Source organism: Culicoides brevitarsis, chromosome 3 (genome assembly GCF_036172545.1).
Source record: "Culicoides brevitarsis isolate CSIRO-B50_1 chromosome 3, AGI_CSIRO_Cbre_v1, whole genome shotgun sequence".
Classification (NCBI taxonomy): domain Eukaryota; kingdom Metazoa; phylum Arthropoda; class Insecta; order Diptera; family Ceratopogonidae; genus Culicoides; species Culicoides brevitarsis.
The window spans coordinates 1408353-1431974 of record NC_087087.1 but is presented as its reverse complement, the minus strand read 5'-3'; the positions used below and the strand labels follow the sequence as shown (position 1 = coordinate 1431974).

General features: G+C 25.6%; 1 protein-coding gene across 1 annotated transcript in view; it reads right to left on the bottom strand.

Moving 5' to 3' along the window:
- The window catches only part of LOC134835760 (band 4.1-like protein 4), a 62310-nt gene that overhangs the window by 19224 nt on the left and 19464 nt on the right, over nt 1–23622 (bottom strand). Inside the window, exon 2 of the mRNA XM_063850705.1 lies at nt 21940–22197. Within this exon, the coding sequence (XP_063706775.1) occupies nt 21940–22023 (84 nt within the window). The 5' untranslated portion in view covers nt 22024–22197. The remainder of the gene's footprint in view (nt 1–21939; nt 22198–23622) is intronic.

The following is a 23622-nucleotide window of genomic DNA, read 5'->3' as shown; positions in this document are numbered from 1 at the left end:
CAGCGAAGCAAAGTTGCAACAAAGTCGTCTCGAGTTTATTTTGTAAAATTTCAAGAAAAATATCTCTCAACTGATTGGATTTGCTGTCGTCGCTTTTATTACATAAAAAGTACTTTGTACCCTTTTTGACTCGTTACTTCGTTGTTGTTGTCGTCTTGAAAGCATGGCAAGAAAATCCTTTTATCTGTGAAAAAATCCATGAGAGAATGAGAAAGGTGTGCAATACTATTTAACTCTAATTTTGTGAGAAAATTGTCCAAAAATTTTTTTAATTTAAAAATTAAATAATTAAAAAATTTAAATATTAATTTTAGAAGAAAAAAAATTAAATAAAAAAAATAAATTTTTTAAATGTACATGTAAAAATATTTTTTTTAAATTTTTTGTTAATTGTTACAAATAAAAAAATTCAAAATGTATTTAATTAAAATAAAAATATTTTTTTTTAAATTTTCTTTTTAAAAACTAAATTAATAAAAAAAATTTCAAATTTGAGAAAAAATTTTTTTTTTATTTTTTTTTTAAATTTTAAAATTTTCTTAAAATTAATGTAATTAAAATAATTTTTTTAAATTTTCTTTTCATTTTTTTAAATTGACTTAAATTAATTATAACTAAATTATTAAAACTTTTTTGAATTTAAAAAAAAATATTTTTTTAACCTTTTTTTTAATTTTAAAATTAATTAAAATAAAAATTTAAATTCTTAAAATAAAACAATTTTTTATAATAATAAAAAAAAATTAAATTTTAAATGTAAAAATTTAATTATTTAAAATTTTAATAAATTTTTTTTTAAATATTAAAATTTGTACAATTTTCTCACAAAATCGCACTCAAAGTGTAACGAGATGAAAAAAGTTAACAAAAAAAGTATCACAATAGATCATTGTGAAAGTCAACAGCTACAAATAGTTGACTAAAGTGCACCATTCTACGTATGAAAAATTCAAACGAAATCCATTTAAATGAACCTCAGGCCCTTTTTTTCAACCTTTTTCGCCTTTTCTCCATATATCTCGCATCAAAAACGTTTCCCTTTCCCATTACGTCAACCCTGATGTTCCTAATTTACATATCATAAAAAAGCTATTTCGAGCACTTATTTATGTTATTATATACAAAGACGACGAGATACCTTGAAATACGGAACTAAATTTATTCGATGAATCCTTTTTTTGTGTGTTCATTATTTTTTTTTATCCTTTTGTCGACATTTTCTGCCCAATTTAATCGCAAAATTTTTTCGTATTTAAACTTTTTTTTTTGCTCTATTAAAATTTCGTATTTGTGGAAGGAAGCCTGAAGAATAAAAATATAGTTATAAAAGTTTAAAAACTTCACAGAAAATATTTTTTTATGTTCCCATCAAAAGTTGACGATAAGATTTCCTGATAAGACAACAGCTTTTTTATGTTATTTTTATACGAAATTGGGTTCATCGAGATAGGCTTTTAGGCGATATTTACCTATTTCGAAGAGGAAGCAACAATGTTCATATCTGTGGAAAATCTTTTTAAAGCCTGTTAAAGGAAGATTTTAGCCTTGAGCTTCGTTGCGTGCATTTTCATGATCCTATTAAACAACTGAATGGCGTCTATCGAATCGAAAATCTCCGTTGAGAGAAAAATGCAAATTCTACATTTTTTGTAACTGTCAGCAGGTTGAAAATCTGAAAAATCATCAATATGGATGTCACGTTCAATATTTTCACCTCTTTTTTCTCCCGTATTGTACCCTGTGGGCGAAAAAGGGTCAAGGGTAACCCTTTCAATTTATCTCTTAAGGGGTTAATTTGACCTCTTTAAGAGGTTATTCTGACCCCTTCAAAGGTTAATTTGACCCGTTTTGAAGGTATCAAATTAACCTCAGAGGTCAGAATAACCTATTAAAGAGGTCAAATTAACCCCTTAAAAGATAAATTGACCTCTTAAGGGGTCAAATTTACCTCTTAAGGGATCAAATTTACCTCATAAGGGGTTAAAAAAAAGTCACTTGAGGAAAAAAATTGTGTTTGCTTTCAATTGCATGTCACATCATGAAACTCTCTGTTACTACAATATTTATTATTGTTTATTATTATGAGAGCCTACGTGCAAAAACAAAACAAAAACTGTCTGTCGCATTTTCTCCCTTTTCAATTATTTAGTCATACTCACCTCTCTCATGCTGATTTCATTTCAAAAATTCGCTCAAACAACAAATATCTGGGCGAGAAAGCTCGTGCCTAAATTTTACGGGGAAAAGCCTTTCGTGAAAAAAATATTTTTTTCGTTCGCACAAAAAAATATATTCACCCTCAATCCGTATTTTGCGTTCATTTCATAAATATTTCAATAATAAAATATTTTTCTCTATTTTGCCTCGAAAATATCTCGTGCTCGAAACATTCTCCGATTTCGCATGTATGGTAAATTTATAAATAATATTAAATTCGCGTCGAGGGCTGTTAATCATAAACAACATTTTTTCCGATAAATTTTACTTTCGCACAACAACGATATTCATTGACCAAGAAGCATTCATGGGAACTTTTATCATTATTATGGAATCAAAAACAGGTGTTCCGAATCATTCCAGACTGATGATGAGAATTTATGCTGAAATGCAGCACACGTTGCAAGAGAAACGATTTTTACGGAGAAAAAAAAATAAAATTTTGACTAAGCAGATTTCGCTTCATGATGATCGAATGAACGAGAAACATGTGTTGTTCGTCTCAGCATATCAAAAATATCCCGATGCCATGCCAAAAAATGATTCAGTCAATAAAATTTTAAAACAACATAAATTTGTTACGTACGTGCATTGTTGTCCTAAGCTATCAAGCTTTATTTTTCGAGGGATTTATGATATTTAGCCAAAAACACAGAAATATTTAATATTTCAAACCATATTTTGTGATTGTTTTTGCGTCTATCGCAGCGATATGCTACAAAATTCGCAATTATATGCACATTTTTTGCCGTTAGATCGGAGTTTATGACAAAAATAAACATTTTATATTCAAATTCATTGCATAAATATGTTGCATGTGCAAGCGAAATTTAATCGGAAATGGAGATGAAATCAGGTCAATACGGATTTCGAGCAATAAAGGACACTTGTTAAGCATTTTTTTGTTTTATTTTTTAATTTAATTTTTTTTTAATTTTATTTTATGATTTTAATTAATTTTTTTTTTATTTTATTTTTTTTTTTTTTTAAATTTAATTTTTTTTTTTAATTTTTTTAATTTTTTTTTTTTTAATTAAAAAATTTTTTTTTTAATTTTTTTTTTTTTTTTTAATTTTTATTTTTTAATTTATTTTATTTTTTAATTTTATTTTTTATTTAATTTTTAAATTTTTTTTTTTTAATTTTAATTTTTTATATTTTTTATTTATTTTATTTTTTTTATTTATTTATTTATTTTATTATTTTATTATTTATTTTTTACTTTATTTTTTTTATTTTTAATTCTTAATTTTCTTTTTTATTTTATTTTATTTTTTTTTTCAGAAACTTTAATTTCTACACTTTAGAAACGAAAAAAAAGGAGTTTGAATATAGAATTTTCATAATGGTAAGTTAAAATTCTTAATTTTTTAAAATTTATACAAAAAAAAATTGATGCAACTTTCACGTGCTAAAACTGAAAATAAGAAAAAAAATTCAAAAAAAATCTTATTGAACGTTCAATAATTTTTTTTGTTCTTCAGTGTAAATATTTACTAAAAAAAAGTAATAAACATGAAGAAATAAAAGTTAAATAAAAAGTGAATCTTTATAATTCTTCATTTTTTTTCTCGAGCAATACTTTTTATAACGACACGAAAGTATATGATTGAATAACTTTTCCATAGAAAAATTCATTTTTCCACAGAACTTTCAACAACTTTTTCTTTTTGACTCCTTGTCTTTTGCAACGACAGAGAGAGATATCACGTGGTAATCCACCTGTTTTAATATTTATCACAATAAAAACACTTTTTGACTCTTTTGTTATTAAATATATTAACACTTGGCATGAAACTTGACTCCATACAAAAGCTCTTTTCAGACAAATGAATAATTTATTTATTTTTTGTTCCTTTTTGCCACAAAGAAACTAAAGTAACGACGCAAAACAAAAAGAAAAAAGTTCATCCAACTCCCCTTTTTTTGTGCGAAAAAAAAATGTATTGACCATTGCATACAATGTAAGCGACTCAATAATGAGATCATTAATAACCCAATTAGGGAGATAGTGAAAACAATTATAACAATCACGTTGTTCGCGCGAAACTGCAAAACTTGCAGAAAATAAAGCAATTACATACAAAATATAACAATAAATTTAATAATTTCAACACAATATAAAACTAAATGGGAACTAAATGAACAACTTCTTCTTCTGCTTTTTTCGTAGTCGTTGACTTTTGCAGTCAGGAAGAAATATCAGATTTCGTGAGTAAATTATATTTTTTTTGTGTGTAATTTTTTAACACACGAAGATACAAAAACAGACAAAAAAGTAATATTCTTTATGTTCTGTTAAAAGTAAAATAAAATAAACACTTTTTTTTTGAGAAATGTAACTTACTGAGGGAGTTGGAGTTGGATTTATCGCAACGACGTCAACTAATGAGAAATAATTTCTTGCATTATGTCTTAATTTTCACGAGATTTTGTACGTTTAAGCTTGAAATCTTGAAACAAAGGGAATGGAATCCGCATTTGGTCGTTCATTCTTTCTCATATTATTATTTAGGACTGAAAGAGGGAAGAAAATGAATGAAAATTCACATATACACATATTTTGTTTTCATTCTCGGTTTTCTACAATAATTTACAAAAGTCTTTTCTTTCTTCGTTCTTTGTGTGTGTGTTAAAAAGACGCATATAGCTATAATACATTTTGTGAATAAACCTTCTGGTATTTACTTAATGTCTGGCAAACTGGTGAATTTGCATTGTTCCTTTTTCGCAACTCCCGTGCACACAAAAGAAAGTACATAAGTTTGAGCCAAGTGAGGCGTACATAACATTTATTTAATGTGCAGAAAGGCAAACACATTATTCCTTTAAAAAACATTGTATTACATGTTTTCAACTGTGTTTTGTGTATTGTTATCGTTGCTTTGCTCCTGTGCGAACTATTTTCCTGCTAAAAGGTGAACAAAACACAAAACTGACATGCTTGAAATGAATTAAAATAGGCAAAATGCACTCGTTTACACTTCTTGCTTCTTTATTGCCATCCTTCGTCTTCTCTTTCTTTTCAAGCAGATATGATGCAAGGGGATCATAGTTTGCCTTATCGCAACAACAACCGTCATTTATTAACGTAAATCAAGTGAAAAAGGACCCAACTTTGCACATGACTGAACTTTTCAAACCAATTTCGGTTATAAAACATTTTTTGTTAATAATCATAATGATTTTCCTCGGAGCCAAAAAAAAACTTCCAAAAGGATTTTTAGGGATAGATGTTAATTAATAATATCATTACCCTAAAAAGTTGGAATCAAAATTAATGAGACAGAAACTTTCTTTTTATGTCATTTGCCGTGAATGTTATATTTATTAAAAGCTTAGTATATTTTGATGACATTTTCATTTATTATACGGAAAATTTTTGCATGAAACTTTTCCCCGTGATTATTGCAAAAAACGACAAAAGTTTTAATGCAAAAAGGTTAAAACATACGGAAGAGTAAGTTTTTCTTGTTTGGTCTAGACATTTTGCTTATTTTTATATTAACTAACATGTTTGACGTTTGTACAAATTTCAGTTAAGCCCGGATTAACATACAGAAAAAATTCATGGAGACGTCTGGTTTGAAGTTGCAATCATAATAACAATCATCATAATCTTTAATGACTTCTGTTTCAGTTCAGCTGTTTTGAACTTCTGTTCAAAAAGTTTTGCTGTTAAAGGATTTTTTCATGATGGTAAGTTTTCATTCTTAAAAATTTTTAAATAAATATTGTTGCAACTTTCACGTGCTATTATTGAAAGAATGCTTTGAACTTGATCTTTGAGAGTAAAAATCATCAACGTTCAAACCATAAGGTTAAGAACGAATAGAAACCACTTATTAAAATTAATACGAAGAAAAAAATTGTTTAAAAACTTTCTCGCTTGATTCATCATTATGACGGCAATTTATTAACATCAGGGGCTTCTTATTCGAGCCACCAAAGTGCAAAATGTTTAAAAGTAAATAAATCTCATTTTTTTTCTCTGCTTCTTCTTCGTTCATCTTGCGAAGAAAAAAAATGCAATTTCTGTTTTAGTCGCGGGCAAAAAAAAAGCTGGCAATAACTTAACAACAACAGCTATTAACCGCATTTATGATTACCATTATACAACCAATTTGCGCACGATTCAGGTACGTTAACGTCATTTCCATTCATCTTGTCTCGTCTCACAGTGAAATACATTTTACAGAGACAAGCAGAAGAAGAAAAAAATATTAATAATAATATTGTTAATTTTATTGAAAGATAGATAGATCGATCGAGAGAGAAACCAAAAGAATTAAAGGAATAATAATAACAATAAAAAAATATATATAATAGAAAATCCATAAAGCGGTTGGAAAATATATAAAGTATTAAACAGAACTTTTTTCAAATTTTATGACGATAGCAACTATTATTATTGGTCTATCTGTTTGCTCAAACCGCTTCTTATACGCGATTGAAATTGTGTCTACTTCGCACAATTGTTCTCTGTTCTTGCTCAATTTTTATTACACTTGATTCTTTATTTATTTATATTTATTTTTATTCGCAAATTGTTTGCGTTTTTACTCACACAAAAAGACTCGTCGACAATTTTTTTTCCTTCATTATTCTCGGAATTGGTTTTGCTTACCTGAAATGAGAAAAAAGTAATAAAAATTTAATAACAATATTTTTAATGAATAGTATGTGCAAATAATGTTAATATTAATTAAACATATATTTTAATGATTATAACTTTATGATCCTGTCTACTACTGAACACTTCTTCGTATTTAAAAAAAATATAAATGTAGTATTGTTATTGTGGTTTTTTTTTATTGAAAAAATGCCCCGTAGCGCTTGAAATTTAAATAAATATTATTTTATGCGCACACATGAGGTTTTTTTCTTACACAAAGCTTTTTTTCTATTATTTGAAGTTTATTTATAAAAATATATATTATAATATTAATATTAATAGTAGGACTGGAATAATCAAAACACACATAAGTGATAAATATTTCATAATAATCGTAACCTATACAACATTAAAGGTGAGACAATTGTTACTTATTTATTTTTTGGGGCCTTACACACCTTCGGGCTGTTTGCTTTTCTGCCATTGGTCACACACAGCAACAATTTATCATATTTTCGCCTTTTTTTTACAGCGTATGTTTGTTTATGTAAGTACCTCTCAGTAATGTAGCTTTGATTGTTTGACTGTGAGCTGTGTCAAATTTAATAATAATATGAATGATTATAATTTTTTGTAAACTTTTTTTTGCTTACTCGACGCGACGTCGCTTTTTTTCCATAAGGCTTATAATAATTATATTATAAATGTTTGAATAAAAGACTAATTTTAAGCAAATAAAGAGGTTTATGTAATGTTAAGCAGAAGCAATTAGGAAACTTGTTTCATATCACATGTTATATAATTTTCGTATCTCAGCAAAAAATAAATGTTTAAATTTTTTTAAAATAGAAATTTTGCTATTTTTGTTAAAAAAAAAATTTTTAAATTAACTTTTTTATAAAAAAAATATGAATAAAATTTTTAAATAAATTATTGAAATTTGAGAATCGCCTTTTAGCTAATTCAATTAAAAATTTTTCACTTGTTTAATAAATAAATATATGAATAACTTTTGTTTGTTGAAAAGAAAAATCCTTTAGTAGAAGTACTTTACTTTTTTCTCTGCCCTTTTGAACATTATAAGCCATATAAAGTTAGAGATCTCTTTTGAAAATGCATTTTTTTCGCACACATGAGTAATTAGGAATTAAAAGAATTTTAATCAAAAGATTTTTTCATGCATGATGGCACTCACTTTGTTTCCTCTCAACGTTTGAGAGCCTTTTTGTTGTTCTTTTAACGAACAAACAACAAAAAATTATTAAAGTTAGCTTTATTATTTTTACGATTTATTATTTTATTAACGACTATGTGTGAAAATAATCACTGCCCGACTAAAAAGTAACTTTTATAATGTTATTAACGTTAATGGTTGTGCGTGGGCTGTGGTCTTGTCAATCACATCAAAAGTAATTGTTCAATCATTAAGAGATAAAAAATAATAAAATAAGTTCAATGCAAATTAATTTAGATTTTGCACAATGTAGATGCAGTGAGTGTGGGCAAAATGCATTGCTACCGTCGTCGTCGTATCGTGTCTACAGTGAAAGTTGATTAAAATGTCTCTCTCTCGATTCCTTTTGCGCGTCGCTGCAAAATATATGTTCGTTCATTCAATCATCAGCCCACAAGATATTTGTCTAAAGCTAAATTTATGCCGCTGTTGCTGCCTAATTGCTTGTTATAATTGACTTTGTATCGGTAGTTTGTGTGTTTGTCTGTTTCGGAGAGGACAGATATGTTGCAAATGACTGCAATATTGCAACTATAATGGAATAATTTACATTATAAACTGTGCAAAATGATTTAATAGAATGCAATTATGGGTCGCTTGTCTCGTGTAGCTGAGTGTAACTTACTGAGCAAGCAGATTATAAACAAAACGAGCCAGACATGCATTTATATTTGGTTACATTACACATTTTACGTGTTCGTTACAGGTTAGATATTGCAGCTTCTAACATGCGAAATTTTTCACGCTTGTAATAATTTTCCAATATAATAATTTTTAAGCTTAGCAACCAACTCATGGGGATTTGTGTATGAGTCGCTTTACATGTTAATTTTCAACAATTTTGTACCTTTAATTGTACGTGAACATGTACCAACAGCAGCAAGTGATTAGGTTTGCACTCATAAATTATTATTTTTTAATTTGTCTTTACTCAGTTAAAAATATTTTTAAAAAAATAATTTTTTTAAATAATTTTTTTTTTTAAATTTATTTTTAGGAAAATTTTTAAGCAAATATACAAAGGAAAATAAGTAAGTTATTTTTTTTTTATATTATTTTAAGTTCAAGGATTTTTTAAAAACAAAAAAAAGTTAATTTTTCATTTATTTTGATGATCATAGTTAAATTGATGATAAATTACTGAATTCAAAAAAAAAAACTATTCGATTTCCTCCTACTTAAATTGTTTGTTCAATTTGTTAATATCAAATATCATTTTTTTACCATTTTTTTAAATCGTCAACATTTTCGTTAAATTTTAATTTTTTTTTTTATTAAATTATTATTTAAATAAAATATTAATTTTTCTTATTAAAAATAATATTTTTTTTAATAAAAAAATATAAGTAAAAATTAAGTAAAATTTAAAAAAAAAATTTTTCTTAATTCTCGCAATTTTTTACAAAAATAATAAAAATTTTTAAAAATTCTTCAGAAATTTTTAATTTTTATGCTAAAAATTTTAAATAAATAAATTTCTTTTTTTTTAATGAATTTCATTTAAAATTAATTTCTGAAGAATTTTTAAAAATCTTCATTATTTTTGTATATAAATTATAAAAATTTAAAAAAAATTTTTTTTCATAAAAATTTATTAAACAAAAAAAAAATTTTTTTTTTATTTTAATTAAAAATAAATTTATTTTCTTAAATAAAATTTTTTATTTAAATTTCAATTAAAAATTTAATTTAAAATTTCATTTAAAAAAATTATCAAAATATATCGAAAATTTTTAAAAATATTTTCCAAAAATTAAATTTTTTATACTTATCGATTTCATATATTTCAAATAAATTATTTCTAATTGGGCGAATTTAGTTCCGTCTCTCATGATTAAAATTATTAATAATAATTTTCGACTGGAAGGACAAGAATCTCAACCTGCGCGTTTTTTTAAACTAAAAATAATAAATTAAAACAAACAAAAAAAATCGATTTGTGTGGTTTGTATGTCAAAGACAGATAACTCATCTAATATATGCATCCCGAAAGAAACGAAAAAAAAAACAAATTAAATTTATTGAAATTGTATCAAAAAACGCCATAAATTTATGATAATGATCGAGTGTCATAAGATTGCATATAAATTTATTATTAATTGTTTATTAATCGCTTCATAAGCGTCTACGGAGAAGATGCCCGAATTTTTTGCTTCATTTGAATAATCGTTCATTTCACTTTTATCCGCAGATCCAACACAAAAACACACAACAAGAGCGTGGGGTTCGTAACTTGACTCGTTCGCAAGACCGGTTTCCATTTCCATTTGGATGGATGATCAATGCCTTTTGACAATCAAGTGGCAAAAACTAACACCCATGATTATGTCCATTTAAATTAATAGTTTTTTTTCTCTCTCGTGAGCGATATTGTGCCTGAGTGTTCCATTGGACCTAAATGGTAACATAAATCATGAAACACACGAAAAAATATATTTCATGAAAGATATCTATCAATCAGTATCTAATTGATTTATATTGTCGATTTAAAATGGGTTAAGTGAGATATGTAACGAACAAGCGAAAGATATTGCTGTGGACAACCTTGAATTTTGCGGTTCATTCAAGTGCTTCAAGTATGGTGAGAAATCAGCATGTAATGATATTAGGTATTATTAATTTTGTTACCAAATTGGAGAGACAAAACGAAATACACCTTCGACAATTCGACATCAACAGCGTGATATTTGCTATTCAAACGCCAAATGTTCCGAATGTTCTTTCGAATAAAGGTTTATTATTATTTTTATTATAGACTAAAATCACATTAATAAATTATAGTTAATTTTCATGTAGATAGATATTTTTTCTGCTATTTAATTGCTTATCGTAAATTAATTTTTTATATGTATGTCTCTGTCATTCAGTTTTTGCACAGTTTGCGAGAGAGAGAAACCTTTGATCATAAAAACACATTTTTTTTTCAATTAATTTGAAAAATTTGTTTCTCTCATTAAAATTAAGTATTTATCAGAGAACCTTGTTTCATGCCCGGCGGTTTAATTATGGCGCAGAATAATTTTAAAATGTTAGAAGTTTTTATTCAATTTTATGTTTCAAAGTAAATTTTATTTTATTTTTTTTTTCATGAATATTATGGCTTTTGGTGAGAAAATTATCCTGTTTCAACACTTTTTTATATTTTAATATTAAAAAAATATTTTTTTTTATTTTAAATTATTTCACTTATTAAAATTATTATTTATTAAATAATTTTTAAAATTAAATAAATAAATTTAATAAGTAATAATTAAATTTTAATTTTTTTTTATTTTTAATTATTTTACTTATTAAAATTATTATTTATTAAATTTATTTATTAAATTTTTTAAAATTATTATTAAAATTAATTTAAAATTGAACTAATTAAATTAAAATTTAAATAAAATTAAATAAATAAATTTAATAAAAAATAATTTTAAATTATTTTTTTAAAAATTATTTTAATTAAAATTATTATTTATTAAATTTTATTTAAATTAATTTAAAATTAATTAAAATTTAAATAAAATTAAATAAAAATTAAATTAATGAAATTAAATTTATTCAAATTAATTTTAAAAAAATATATTATTTTAAAAATTTTATTTAACTTTACCTTTTTAAAAAAAAATTTTTACAAAAAATTTTATATTTTCATAAAAATTTTTTTTTTGATCAATTTTAAGCTTTTAAACTTACAAACAGACATTCGAAAAAAAATTACGTATTTTTTACGTATTTTTTTACGTATTTTTTACGTAATTTTTTACGTATTTTTTCTATATTTTCATATTTCAAGCTTCAATTCGAAAACAAAAAATTTCTAAAATAAATTTTTAACAAAATTTTAATTTTTTTTTTGCCTCCAACGTGACATGATTAGCCTAATAAATCTGCGAGTGGCATGACATGACATCAGCAATGATTTGGGGCAATTAAAAATTTTCAAAATTTTCCCATACGGAGAATGACAAATAACATAACAGAACAAAGCATGTACCAATAAAAGTGTAATGAATGAACGCTTTTGTATCTAAAATTTATACTTTTCGCAATAAATATATCTAAATCATATAAAATATGTTTGTTATAATTGTGCTTTTAGCAAAAGTGGTGCGACAATTAGCATACTCGCGATATAAATTCCGTGGCAGTCGAAGCTATTGTGTGCAAACAAGCAACGAACGAACGAGCAACGAGCAGGAAATTCCAATTTATGGTGTTTATTATTGTTATTTGTAGCTCGATTTTTGTCATTATATTGTCTGGATGTATGAAGAGAAAAGGATTGTTTTTGAGAAAACAACCACACAAAATTTTTTTTTGTCGTACTTCCTGTGTTCTTAACGCCAAGTCGAGTCAATTCGAGGCAAGTAGCTGAATAAATTTAGCAGGGGATTAAAATGTCTACTAATTTATTGTCACTTTAAAAGATTAAGCATGTTTATGTGAACGTACTTTTAAATTAAAAGGCGAGACCTAATTTTTGATACAGAACGATAAATGTCTCATTTTGCTCCGTTTTAATGTTATGCAAAAAAAAAATAATTTTCAGATTTGTGTCACATGTTCATATGAAGGTTCGTAAATTTTCATCTCTTGATTTTTTCCGTTTGCTTGAAATACTCTCAAGTTCAATTTTGCCATGAAATGTCTTGCGAAAAACGACCTAATGTACGGCATTTTATCTTCATTTTAGATTAACTTTGCTGCTTATACGCCTGTTTTGCCTTGCCTTGTCATATGACAAATTTTAAAGTGAAATAAAATAAAATAAGAGAAATGATAAAAAAAAATTGAAATAGCAAGACAAGACAGTTAAAGGTCATGCCATTTGATGTTTGTTTTATTTTTATTATTACTTCTATTAGAAAATATCTTAAAAAAATCTGTTTTAAGGTCAGAACAACGAGGACAGAAATTTTGCCAAAAATTTTTGTCGTAAAAACTTTGTGCTTAAGCAGCAAAAAAAAGTGCATTAAATCCCGCAGTAGTACTCTGCAATGCAGTTTTGAGTAATATTTCATCAGAATCTTATGCAACCATATCAGGACATGCGAGAGTGATGTATGCTTTAAAGTAATTTTTATTATGATGTTATTTAATCTTGATACAACGAGAGTGAGTAAGAGTAAGTAAAGAAGAAGAAGTAAGTTATTTGTTTTTTAGACAATATGTTTCACCTCACCTGAAGAACAAAACAATTATGATTAACATCGAGAACGAATGTATGAACAGGGAAAAAATCCTCCATTGTTTCAAACATAATAACAATAATAATAAAAACTGGATGGATTGTGAGAAATTTTGTGATGGTAAGAACTTGAGCGTATTTCAAAATTTATTTATTTTTAACTTTTAATATTTTTTTTATTTTGTTTTAAATTTTTATTTTAATTTTTTTATTTAAATTTTTAATTGAATTAACTTTTTTTTATCTTTTTTAAATAATTTTAATTTTTTTTTTTGAATTTTTGTCAATTTTTTAATTAAAAATTTTTCAATAAAAATATTTTTTTTTATTTTTATTTTTTTTTTATTGAAAAAATGTAATTATGAATAAAGAAATTTTTTTATTTTTTGGAAAAAAAAATTTTAATTTATTTTTTAACTATTTTTTTGTTTTAAATTTAATTTATTGACTTTAAAAAAATACTTTTTTATCTTTAGTAAATCATTTTTAAACTTTCATTAATTTCTTAAGTTTAAAAAAATTTTCATATTTTAATTTTTTTTTTAATTTATTTTTTTAAATTTTTCATTAAAAATATTTTTTTTTATTTTTTAACTTATAAAATTTTATTGAAAAAATGTTTTATCAGTAATGAAATTTTTTTTTTTTAATTTTGAATTTTTTTTTTATTTTTAACTTTTTTGTGTAAAATTTTTATTTTTAGTTTCTTTATAAATTTAATTTTTTTTTAAATTTAAAATTTTTCAAAAATTTTTTAAACTTTGAAATCTTTTAATTTTTTCAATTTTTTTTTTTTAATTTTTTAAACTTATAAATTTTTCAAATATTTTTTTTTTAATTTATAAAATTTTATTAATTTATTCATTAATTGAATCAAGTTATAAATTTTTTATAATTTTTGAAAAAAAAAATTTTTTTTTAAATTTTTAAAATATCAATTTTATTTATTTTTATTTTTTTTTTCTTTTCAGATTTCTTGTTTTAATTTTTGACTTATGAAAAGACTTCATAAAAGGTAAAGTTCATTTTTTTTCGAAATGCATTAAAAAGTACAAAACATCGCGAATTGCAGAAAAGAACGCGCGCGAGAGAGAGAAAAAAGAGGAAATATAATCTTTTTACATCAACACAATACAGCACAAAATAACAACAAAACCAACCTTTTTGCATACTGATGACTGTATTTTATTCGTTCTATTCTAGGAAGTCGCGACGTCGTCTTCGAATGTAATCGTGTGGTTTATTATTAAAACGTTAAAAATTGTCTTGCATTTTTTTTGCAGGTAAAAAAAAAGAGTAACATAAAACAATAACATTAATAATAGAAAAAATAATAGTTGAAAGGTCGACGACAACTGCAAGCACACGGCATTATTCTATTTTAATCAAGATAATGTCGTCATGAATGGTTTACAGCTATTTTTGTGTTAGCACTGTGCATGGCTATTATTATTTAAGACGACAATAACTGCAGCGACGACGACGACGACGATGAAGGGACAGAAGCATTGTTCTAAAAGCATTTAACAAGTGCTTTGAGAGAGAAAAGAAAGATTTGCTTCCGTGATTTAACAAAATTCTTTTTAATTCTGCATTCTCTCCCCAAAGACGACGACGACGACGACGAACGAAAAAGGGAGCGTCCTTACTCCGCCTAAAGTTGAAAAAAAATAATAAAAGACAAAAAGGAACGGATCAAGATTGAATTATCAAGTTGGGTGCGAGAAATGCATTCATTCATTGAATTGACGTGAAATGAGCTAACTGTAGTTTTTGTTCGCATTTCTATGCCCAGATGATGACTTTTTGATAAGATTTCCAGCAGAAATCCATTTGTTTGATTAATATTGAACGTTACATGTTCCCTTTTTGAATAACAATGCATGATCCTATTCCTTATCGGTCATCAAAATGTTCGAGCTACGATATTTTAATTGTGATGTGAACCAACTCACAGAGCAAATAAACACGGAAATTACGATTCATTAGAAATGTTGTCATGGTTTTTCACGTCGAATCGGCAAAAAACACGAAATAATGCCAGACAGGAGCTTAAATGTCAAAAGCTTACATCTGTCGTGCGATGTTTAATCCTCATAAATGTTTTTTTTTCGGTTTTTAAAATTTTTATATTGCGTTTGCCTTACAAAATTTGTCGCTGAGAGATAATCTCGGAAACTATACGTCTCAGAGCATATGTTTCATGGACAAAAATGTTAGTTATGACGTGCTCGATGTTTTATGAAAGGCATAAACCTGATCAAAAAGTGACTTGTTAAATTTATCAGCATTTGTACTTCAAACCGCTGATTTTTTTGTTACGTCAAATATCGACCCAATATGATCAGAAATCAACTTTAGAATGAATATTTATTCAATTTTAGGCTTAAAACTGATCAAAAAGTGACTTGTTAAATTTATCAGCATTTGAACTTCAAACCGCTGATTTTTTTGTTACGTCAAATATCGACCCAATATGAACAGAAATCAACTTTAGAATGAATATTTATTCAATTTTAGGCTTAAAACTGATCAAAAAGTGACTTGTTAAATTTATCAGCATTTGAACTTCCAAATAAAAAAAAAATTTAAATATTTTTTAAATATTTTTTTTTTATATTTTTTTTTTATTATTTTTTTTTAATTTTCAACCCACAAAACACAAATCAGCTTAAATTCTATCGAAAAGCATTTCTTCCAAAACTTTCATAACATTGGTCACGTTGTTACCTGCCATCGGAGCTATGGCAACATGGGATGACATGTGTGTTAATTAAATTTAATTGTTAGATGTTGTCGTTGTTAGAACAACAGTTGCGGGATACGAAGTGTGTGAAATATGACTCGTAATTAATTAAAAGGCATTTAATTATGTTTCGACATTTCTTTAGTTCAAGTGCGGAATAATTGGAATTGATTTCGCTTACATCGATAGTGCAAAATTTGCGTTGGTTGACATTACACCGAGACGAGGTTTTTATTTATGTTTTAATTTATTACAGCTCTGGCAAGCAAGGCAACGGCGAGGGAAAGAGTGTGTTGTATTTTTGCCATCATCCGGTTGTCATCGTTCATTCACATTTCACTTTTATTGCCAAGCGAGCGGTGAGAGACACATAAACAATTTTTCTTGCTGCGTTCGATCTATTCAATCAATGAACTCATCAAAATATATGGAGAGAGACAGGTAAACGGCGAGAATATATAAAGTTATGACGATTATTCTGTTGATCAAAAAATGGCAAAAAAAATCAGAGTTTGAACCTCCAAGCATTTGAACTTCAAAACATATCGAAATATGTTTGACTTTTAAAACGCTGATTTTTTTGTTAATTTGAACTTTAGGCTTAAAAGTGATCAAAAAATGACTTGCAAAAAAAATCAGAGTTTGCTAAAAGGCGTTCGATTTTAAAGAAAGTCTTTTTTTTGAAAAGTTTTTTTTAAAATTTTTAACAAATTTTAATTTTTTTTTATTTTTAACATTTTTAAAGTAAAAAACACAAATCAGCTTAATTTGCGAAAAAATAAGTCTGTCTGTTTTTTTATCGAATTTTTAAAAATTTCAAATTTTTTTTTTTAAAATTATTTTTAAATTATTTTTTGTTACAGACAAATATTTTTCATAAATGTTTTAATTTTTAAAATCGATTTGAAATTATTTGTATTTTTGCTATTTTTATTTTATTTTTATTTATTTATTTATTTTTCTTATTTTTATGAATTTATTTATTTTTTTTATTTAAAAATTTTGAAGAAAAAAAAAAAAGTTTTTTTTTAGTTTTTCTTTTTACTTTTTATTTAAATTTTATTTGAAAAAATTGAAATTCAATTAGCTGATTTTTCGCCAAAATTTTTTATAAAATGTAAATTTTAAAGGAAGTTTCATAAATTAACTTTAATTAGCCTTTTATTTTAAAAATAATTCAAAATTTTATTGGTTTACGTTTCGGCAAAATTAAAAAAAAAATTATTTTATAAAAAAATGAAAGAAAATAATTTTCTTCTTTTTACAAAATTTTTAAAAATTTTTTTTTTAAATTTTTTTTAAATTTTTTTTTATTTTTTTTTTTAATTTTTTAAAAATTTTTAAATATTTTTTTTTTAAGACATTTAAATAAAAATATAATATTTTCTATTTTACAGACGAATAGCGAAAAATGCGCTTTCATCAACATTTCCCTTCTAACAACATTTCCATTTTTTAATTATTATTTGTCCATCATGTCTCTAACAGAAACGACCGAAGCTATTAGAACACATCGAGAAAGAAGAAAAAAACCATCGACTAACAGTGTCTCTAATAAAAATTCTGTATATTCCAGCACTCCAGCGATCCATAAAAAGTGATTATTTCCATTACCATCATTACGAACGACAAAAAAAAATTGAGGGGATAAAAGAAAAATAGAAAAAAAAAGATGATGATGAAACGTGTCAGTTTGAAAATTGTATGGTACCTCTGAAGAAAATGACTAGATCTCGTAATAATTTTATAATTGCGGAAAAAAATGTTGTTCTAATAGCAAATAACGATGATAATGATGATTGGAACGACGACGACGACAACAACAACAAGTGTGCGTAGCATTCCCATCAATCATCCATTTTTCGTTTCGTTAAAGTGCAACAACGTTGAATTAAAATTCTATCGCAACTGGTTTTAGTTTAAGAGAAAATAACTACCGTTTCCTGTAACTAAGAAGGCAACGCAGCAATAATTTGCATCGTTTATGCCGTGCTGAGCGACTTTTTGGCTGGCGGGCACTTAATTCTTCGAGAAACAACAGGAATGCGCAAAATGTCGTGAAATGTTAATAAGACATCACGTTAATCAACACATTCACTCGTAAAAAATTTGTTGTGTCATTTCTTTAAAGAAAAAAGGTAATGGAAAGGAAAATGATTCTCGAGATGTCATAAATGCACTTTATTATGACAAGTTGCGTTTATTGAATGAAGACGATCTGTAACAGTAAATTTTTTTTCTGCTCGATTTCGAGAAGAAAAAATTTGCTTACACGTTTTTTCATCAAAATTCCAACTCGTCGTCGGAAAAAAAGCGGAGGAAAAGGTAAAATCCTACAAACTGGGGCAAACAATAAAAAACGATGACAAAAATGTCTCCTGTTTGTGTATAAGCCTCATCCCTCAGTACGATGATAAATCATTTTTTTCCTGCTTTTCATTATTTATTTTATATTTTTTTTATCTTCCTCAGGCCGTTTCAATTTTTTTTTTTAATTTTTGTTTATTTATTAATTTTTTAAAAATTTTTAATTTTTTGAAAAATTTTTAATTTTTTGAAAAATTTTTAATTTTTTGAAAAATTTTAATTTTTGAAAAATTTTTAATTTTTTGAAAATTTTTTAATTTTTTGAAAAAAATTATTTAATTTTTTGAAAATTTTTTTATTTTTTGAAAAATTTTATTTTTGAAAATTTTTAAAAAATCTTTTATTTTTAAAAATTTTGTACTGAAAATGATTTTTGAACTAAAAAATAATTTTTCATATTTTTTTTTTAAACATAATTTCAATAATTTTCGAAAAATTAATTTTAAGAGAAGAAAATTCTTGTAAAAATATAAAAACATTTTTAACCATTAAAAAAAAAGTTTTTGAAACAAAAAAAAATTTGGAACGGCCTCACGAAGAAAAATACGAAGGAATTTTACTTTTACTTTTCCCCGATGGTTTTTACGTTTAACTTTTTTTCATTTTATTAGTTACTATTCCTCGGAGGGTGTCGAAACAATTCATTTATCAAGTTACGAGCGACGGACAAGGATGAACAACGAAGTTAACTGCAACGTGAGATGACATTTGAATAAAAATTCGAAGCAAAATCGATGATTTTTTTGTTATTTTCAGCACATGTCATGTCACAAGACACCAATTTGTTACGTTTTTTATTAATTTTTTTTTTGCTCATATGTGAAACACTTCATAAAAGACGGCAATTTTTGATGAAATTCCCATAAGAGAGCGAAGCGGCGATGAAAAAAGTGCCTCTACTAATTAAAGAGTATGAGTAAGTTTGTTTTTAATGCTTCATCGGAACTCTTAATACAAGCACAGTTACTATCTCCGCAGGGAATTAGCCGTTCTTCAGCATTACCTGGCAACGCGCAAATGGCAATTACACTGAAGCTTAGATTTTTCATCAACTTAAAATTTGTTTTCGAAACGCGACACAAAAAAAAACAAGGAAGTTGGCTAATAAGTCGTCTTTTTATCATCAAAAAACAATTTTGACAGAAAGCATTTCAACATAATGAGAAAAAACTTTGCGAATTGTCTCGTAATAAAGACGCACAAAAATAGAACAATGAACTAAACGCTCGAAATGAACTGCAGAACGGGAGGAGAGGAAGTAAACAAGACAAATCTCGTCGAATGCTGTCCATTTAGACGTAACTCGAGACAAATTGTGCCAAAAAAAAAACGACAAAAACTTTTTCAATCACAACAAAATATTTGCCTTAATCACCTCAAATGGGCTTGTTTTTGTTGCCATTGTCTGATAGGATGAGGCTAATGTTCGCCAAAGACGCTTTTTATGATGAACATTAGGATAATGCTCCGTTGGCGTTCATGGGACAGGAACAGAGGAAAAATGAAAATTTATTCAAACACATTATGATTTGAATGCTGAATGAGATTAAATGAAGCACTTAAATGTTTTAGTGCAATAAAAATATTACTCTACGCGTAATAAAAAATGAAAATAAAGGAAGCCACTTCATAGTCTGCTGTGTTATGGGGATTTTTTCCGTTACAAAACACACAAATAAGAGGTAAAAGTTAATGTTGAAGGTAATTTTACTTTATCGTATTTTATAATTTTAATTTTTTTAAGGGGCTTTTTTAACAAATATTTAATTTTTTTTAATTTTTACATTTTTTTATTTATTAAATTTTTATTTTTTTAAAAATATATTTTTAATATTTTGTAAATATTTTTTCAAAAATTTATTTTTTCTATTTTGTTATTAAATATTTTTTCAAAAATTTATTTTTTCTATTTTGTTATTAAATATTTTTTTCAAAAATTTATTTTTTTTATTTTGTTATTAAATATTTTTTAAATAATTTTTTTTATTTTTTTATTTATTTATTTTTTTTAATATTTTTTGATATTTTTTTTAATATTTTTTTTTAAATATTTTTTCAGATATCACAGATTTTTTTTGAAATAATTTTTTAAAAATATTTTTTTAAAAATATTTTTTTAAAAATTTTTTTTAATATTTTTTTAAAAAAAAAATTTTTTTTTTTCTTTAATTTTCATTACAGACAGACTCCTAAAACATCAATTAAACCATTAAATTTCATCAAAACTCCATCTAAAAACGTATAAAAGATGATAAATTACGGAACACAGGCATTTACTGAGGCATTTAGGCGCAACACACACACAAAAATGAGGAGAAGCCGTTCATTTTTTTTCCGTTTTGCAACATTTCTATGGCTTTGCATGTCCTTTAACCCCTTGCTTTGGTCACGTTTTGCTCACAAAACGATTATTTTCGTTCATTGTCTCGATGAGTCGCATTAAATTTCACACACAGGAATGCATTTCAACAGATTTCAAATTGGGTGTGCTTCATTTTCAATTATTTAAATTGGTTACATTATCTGTTTATTTATAGGTTCTCGTCGCTGTTTCCGACAAACAACTCAAATAATAAAAAGGAGTTTGGCACTGTGCGAGAGACAAAGAAGATTTTCGCAAAACTATTATCGGCGTCAGACATATTGTATGGCTTTTATATGACTTTACGAGAGACATGGAGAAAGAAAGTCGGGAAATTATTCCGTTTTTTTTCTTAGATACAAGAAATTTTTCGGTTCAGATATGAATGACATGCGAAAGAAAAAGAAACTTTATGAAGCGATTTGATGCGGATGGGAATCTTTGTGTCATTGTTCTTTGCTCATATGATTATTTTATGGAGTTCAAGGCATTTCACATGGGAAAAATTTCGTTTTTAAAGGTTTTGACGTCTTTTAAATTTTTTTTTAGTTTTAATTTTTTTTTTAAATTCTATTTTTTCAAAGAAATTAATATTTTTTTTCATTTTTAGGTCTCACGATGTCGTAATTCAGGAAAAATTTAACATAAGTGAACCGAAAAGACACCACAAATAAATCCAAAGTCACACAAACACATAATTACAATGGATCAAGGCAATAAATAACGTCATAAGCGTATTTATTTGAGCATTTCGGGCGAATGTTTCGTCGTCGTAACAAATGGTGTGTGAAAAATTCTGCCTGTTTTTTTAAGAAAGTGATTTTTTATCGCATTCATCGTGTTTCGCTAATTCAGAGACATCGTCGAGATATCTCTAATCTGGAATGTGTGTACGCAGCAAAGGATTGAAAAGGCAAAAAAACGAATATAAAAGATGACAAACATACTTTCCGAGACTTGTGCTCATAAATTCATGCGAGTACATAAAAAAATTTTTTTATCTTTCCCATTTTTCTCGTGTATTGAACTTTTTTTTCGCACAAAGTTCATATTTTTAGCTTGGATGCGTATCTCGAATGGGAAAAAAAAGAAAGGTTCGGATTTTCTGATAAAAAAAAATAACGGCAGAAGTTATTTGCTGGGTCATTTTCGTATCATTTTACAATATTTCAGAATCAATCAAGCAAAAAATATCAAATAAAAAAAAAGTAAATCCTCTTACCTTAATTTCATGAAGAAAATCCGTTTCATCCAGCAATATAATCCGAACGCAAATGGCATTCGCCGATCGACACAGGCAATACATTTTGTTTATTCACTTTTTTTCTTTCGATGTTATAAAATAAAAAGTTTCGACTTATGCCTTAAGTACTTGCAAAAAAAAATTAGCTGCAAGTTTTGCTCATTTTTTCTTATAATTTTAATAATTTGTGTCTTTTTTTTTCGCAGGTTACCAATGACGATGATGCTTACAGAATTCCTGAAAAGAGAAAAAACGTGATATTTTTAGTTAAATAGTACTAATTACGACACTCGACGATGGAGATCATCAACCTTCGAGCTCATCTTAAGGGCTCGACGTGCATTGTTTGAAAAAAAAATTATAAAAAAATGAAAAAATTTAATTAACATTCATATTTTATACAACGCAGTACTAAAACTAAACCAAAAAAAAAAATAATAAAAAACCGAGAGCAGCGTGGTCAAGTACGCAAAAAAATTGTAAATTTTTAGAGAACGCTCTCAGGTATTTTTTACATTTTTTTCGTTCTTTCTTATAAGGCCTGTTCATAAAAATTATTAAAACCGAAAATTTTTATAATTTATAAATTTTTATAATTTGAATTCAAATCGTAATTTACACAAATCTATTTCTATTTTAGGAAAAAAATAAAATAAAAATAAAATTATAATGATTTTCATTAAAATTTAATTAATTTAATTTTAAAATTAATTTTTTTTTTAATGAAATATTTTTTTGAGGATTTTTTTATTTTTTTTTAAATTGATTTTGTATTTTTAAATTCTTTTGACTTAAAATGAGAAAATTTAAAAATTTTTAAGAGATTCTCAATCTTTCGTTTTTTTAAATTTAAAAATATTTTTTTTATTAATTTTAATTTTTTGTTTTTATTAAAATTTTTAAAAATAATTTTTTTTTTTTTTAGAAAATTGATTTTTTTTTTAATTTTTTTTTTAACTTATACAAATCTATTTCTACTTTAGGAGAAAATTAAAAAAAAAAATATTTAAAATTAACCGTTATGAATTTTTCATTAGCTGGCCTTGGCTGTTTAGATTCTTCCATAAAAACCAAATAAAATAGAACAATAGTAAAAAAAATATTAAATAAATGAGAAATATTGTAGCGCAAACAATTTTTAACTGTACATGATTTTGCTGAAAAATACTCAACAACTTCTTGTCTGTTGCTGAGCTGAGCTGGATTGTTCATTTTTTGTTCTATTTTTCTTTTTTTAGGGAAACTGCTCGTTATGATGGAAGGCAATGAGTTCAAGGAATGAAGATAAAAAAATGACGTGAGCAAAAGATCAAGTTTCCATGGCAAATGATTGAAAAATAGAGAAATTTTTTATGTTTTTCTCGTCATAAACATAAAAGTCGATGATTCGGAACAAAAAACTGTAGTCAATCCTTTGTCAATTTTCGAAGGCGACCTTTTGTCTCGAAATCGAAAAGTATAAAAAAAAAGATAGAGGAAGAGAAAAAAGAGAGAATTATAGACGAATTAACACCTTTAAGCCTTTTTCTTCTATATGTTTTTGATTTTGTGACGTGATTGAAAAAAAAAGTTATTTACTAATCCTCATCTTTCTATTTTTTTTTCATTTTAGAATTCCGTTTAATAACAGAACACGTTTCAATAGAAAAAAGAGACCTACAA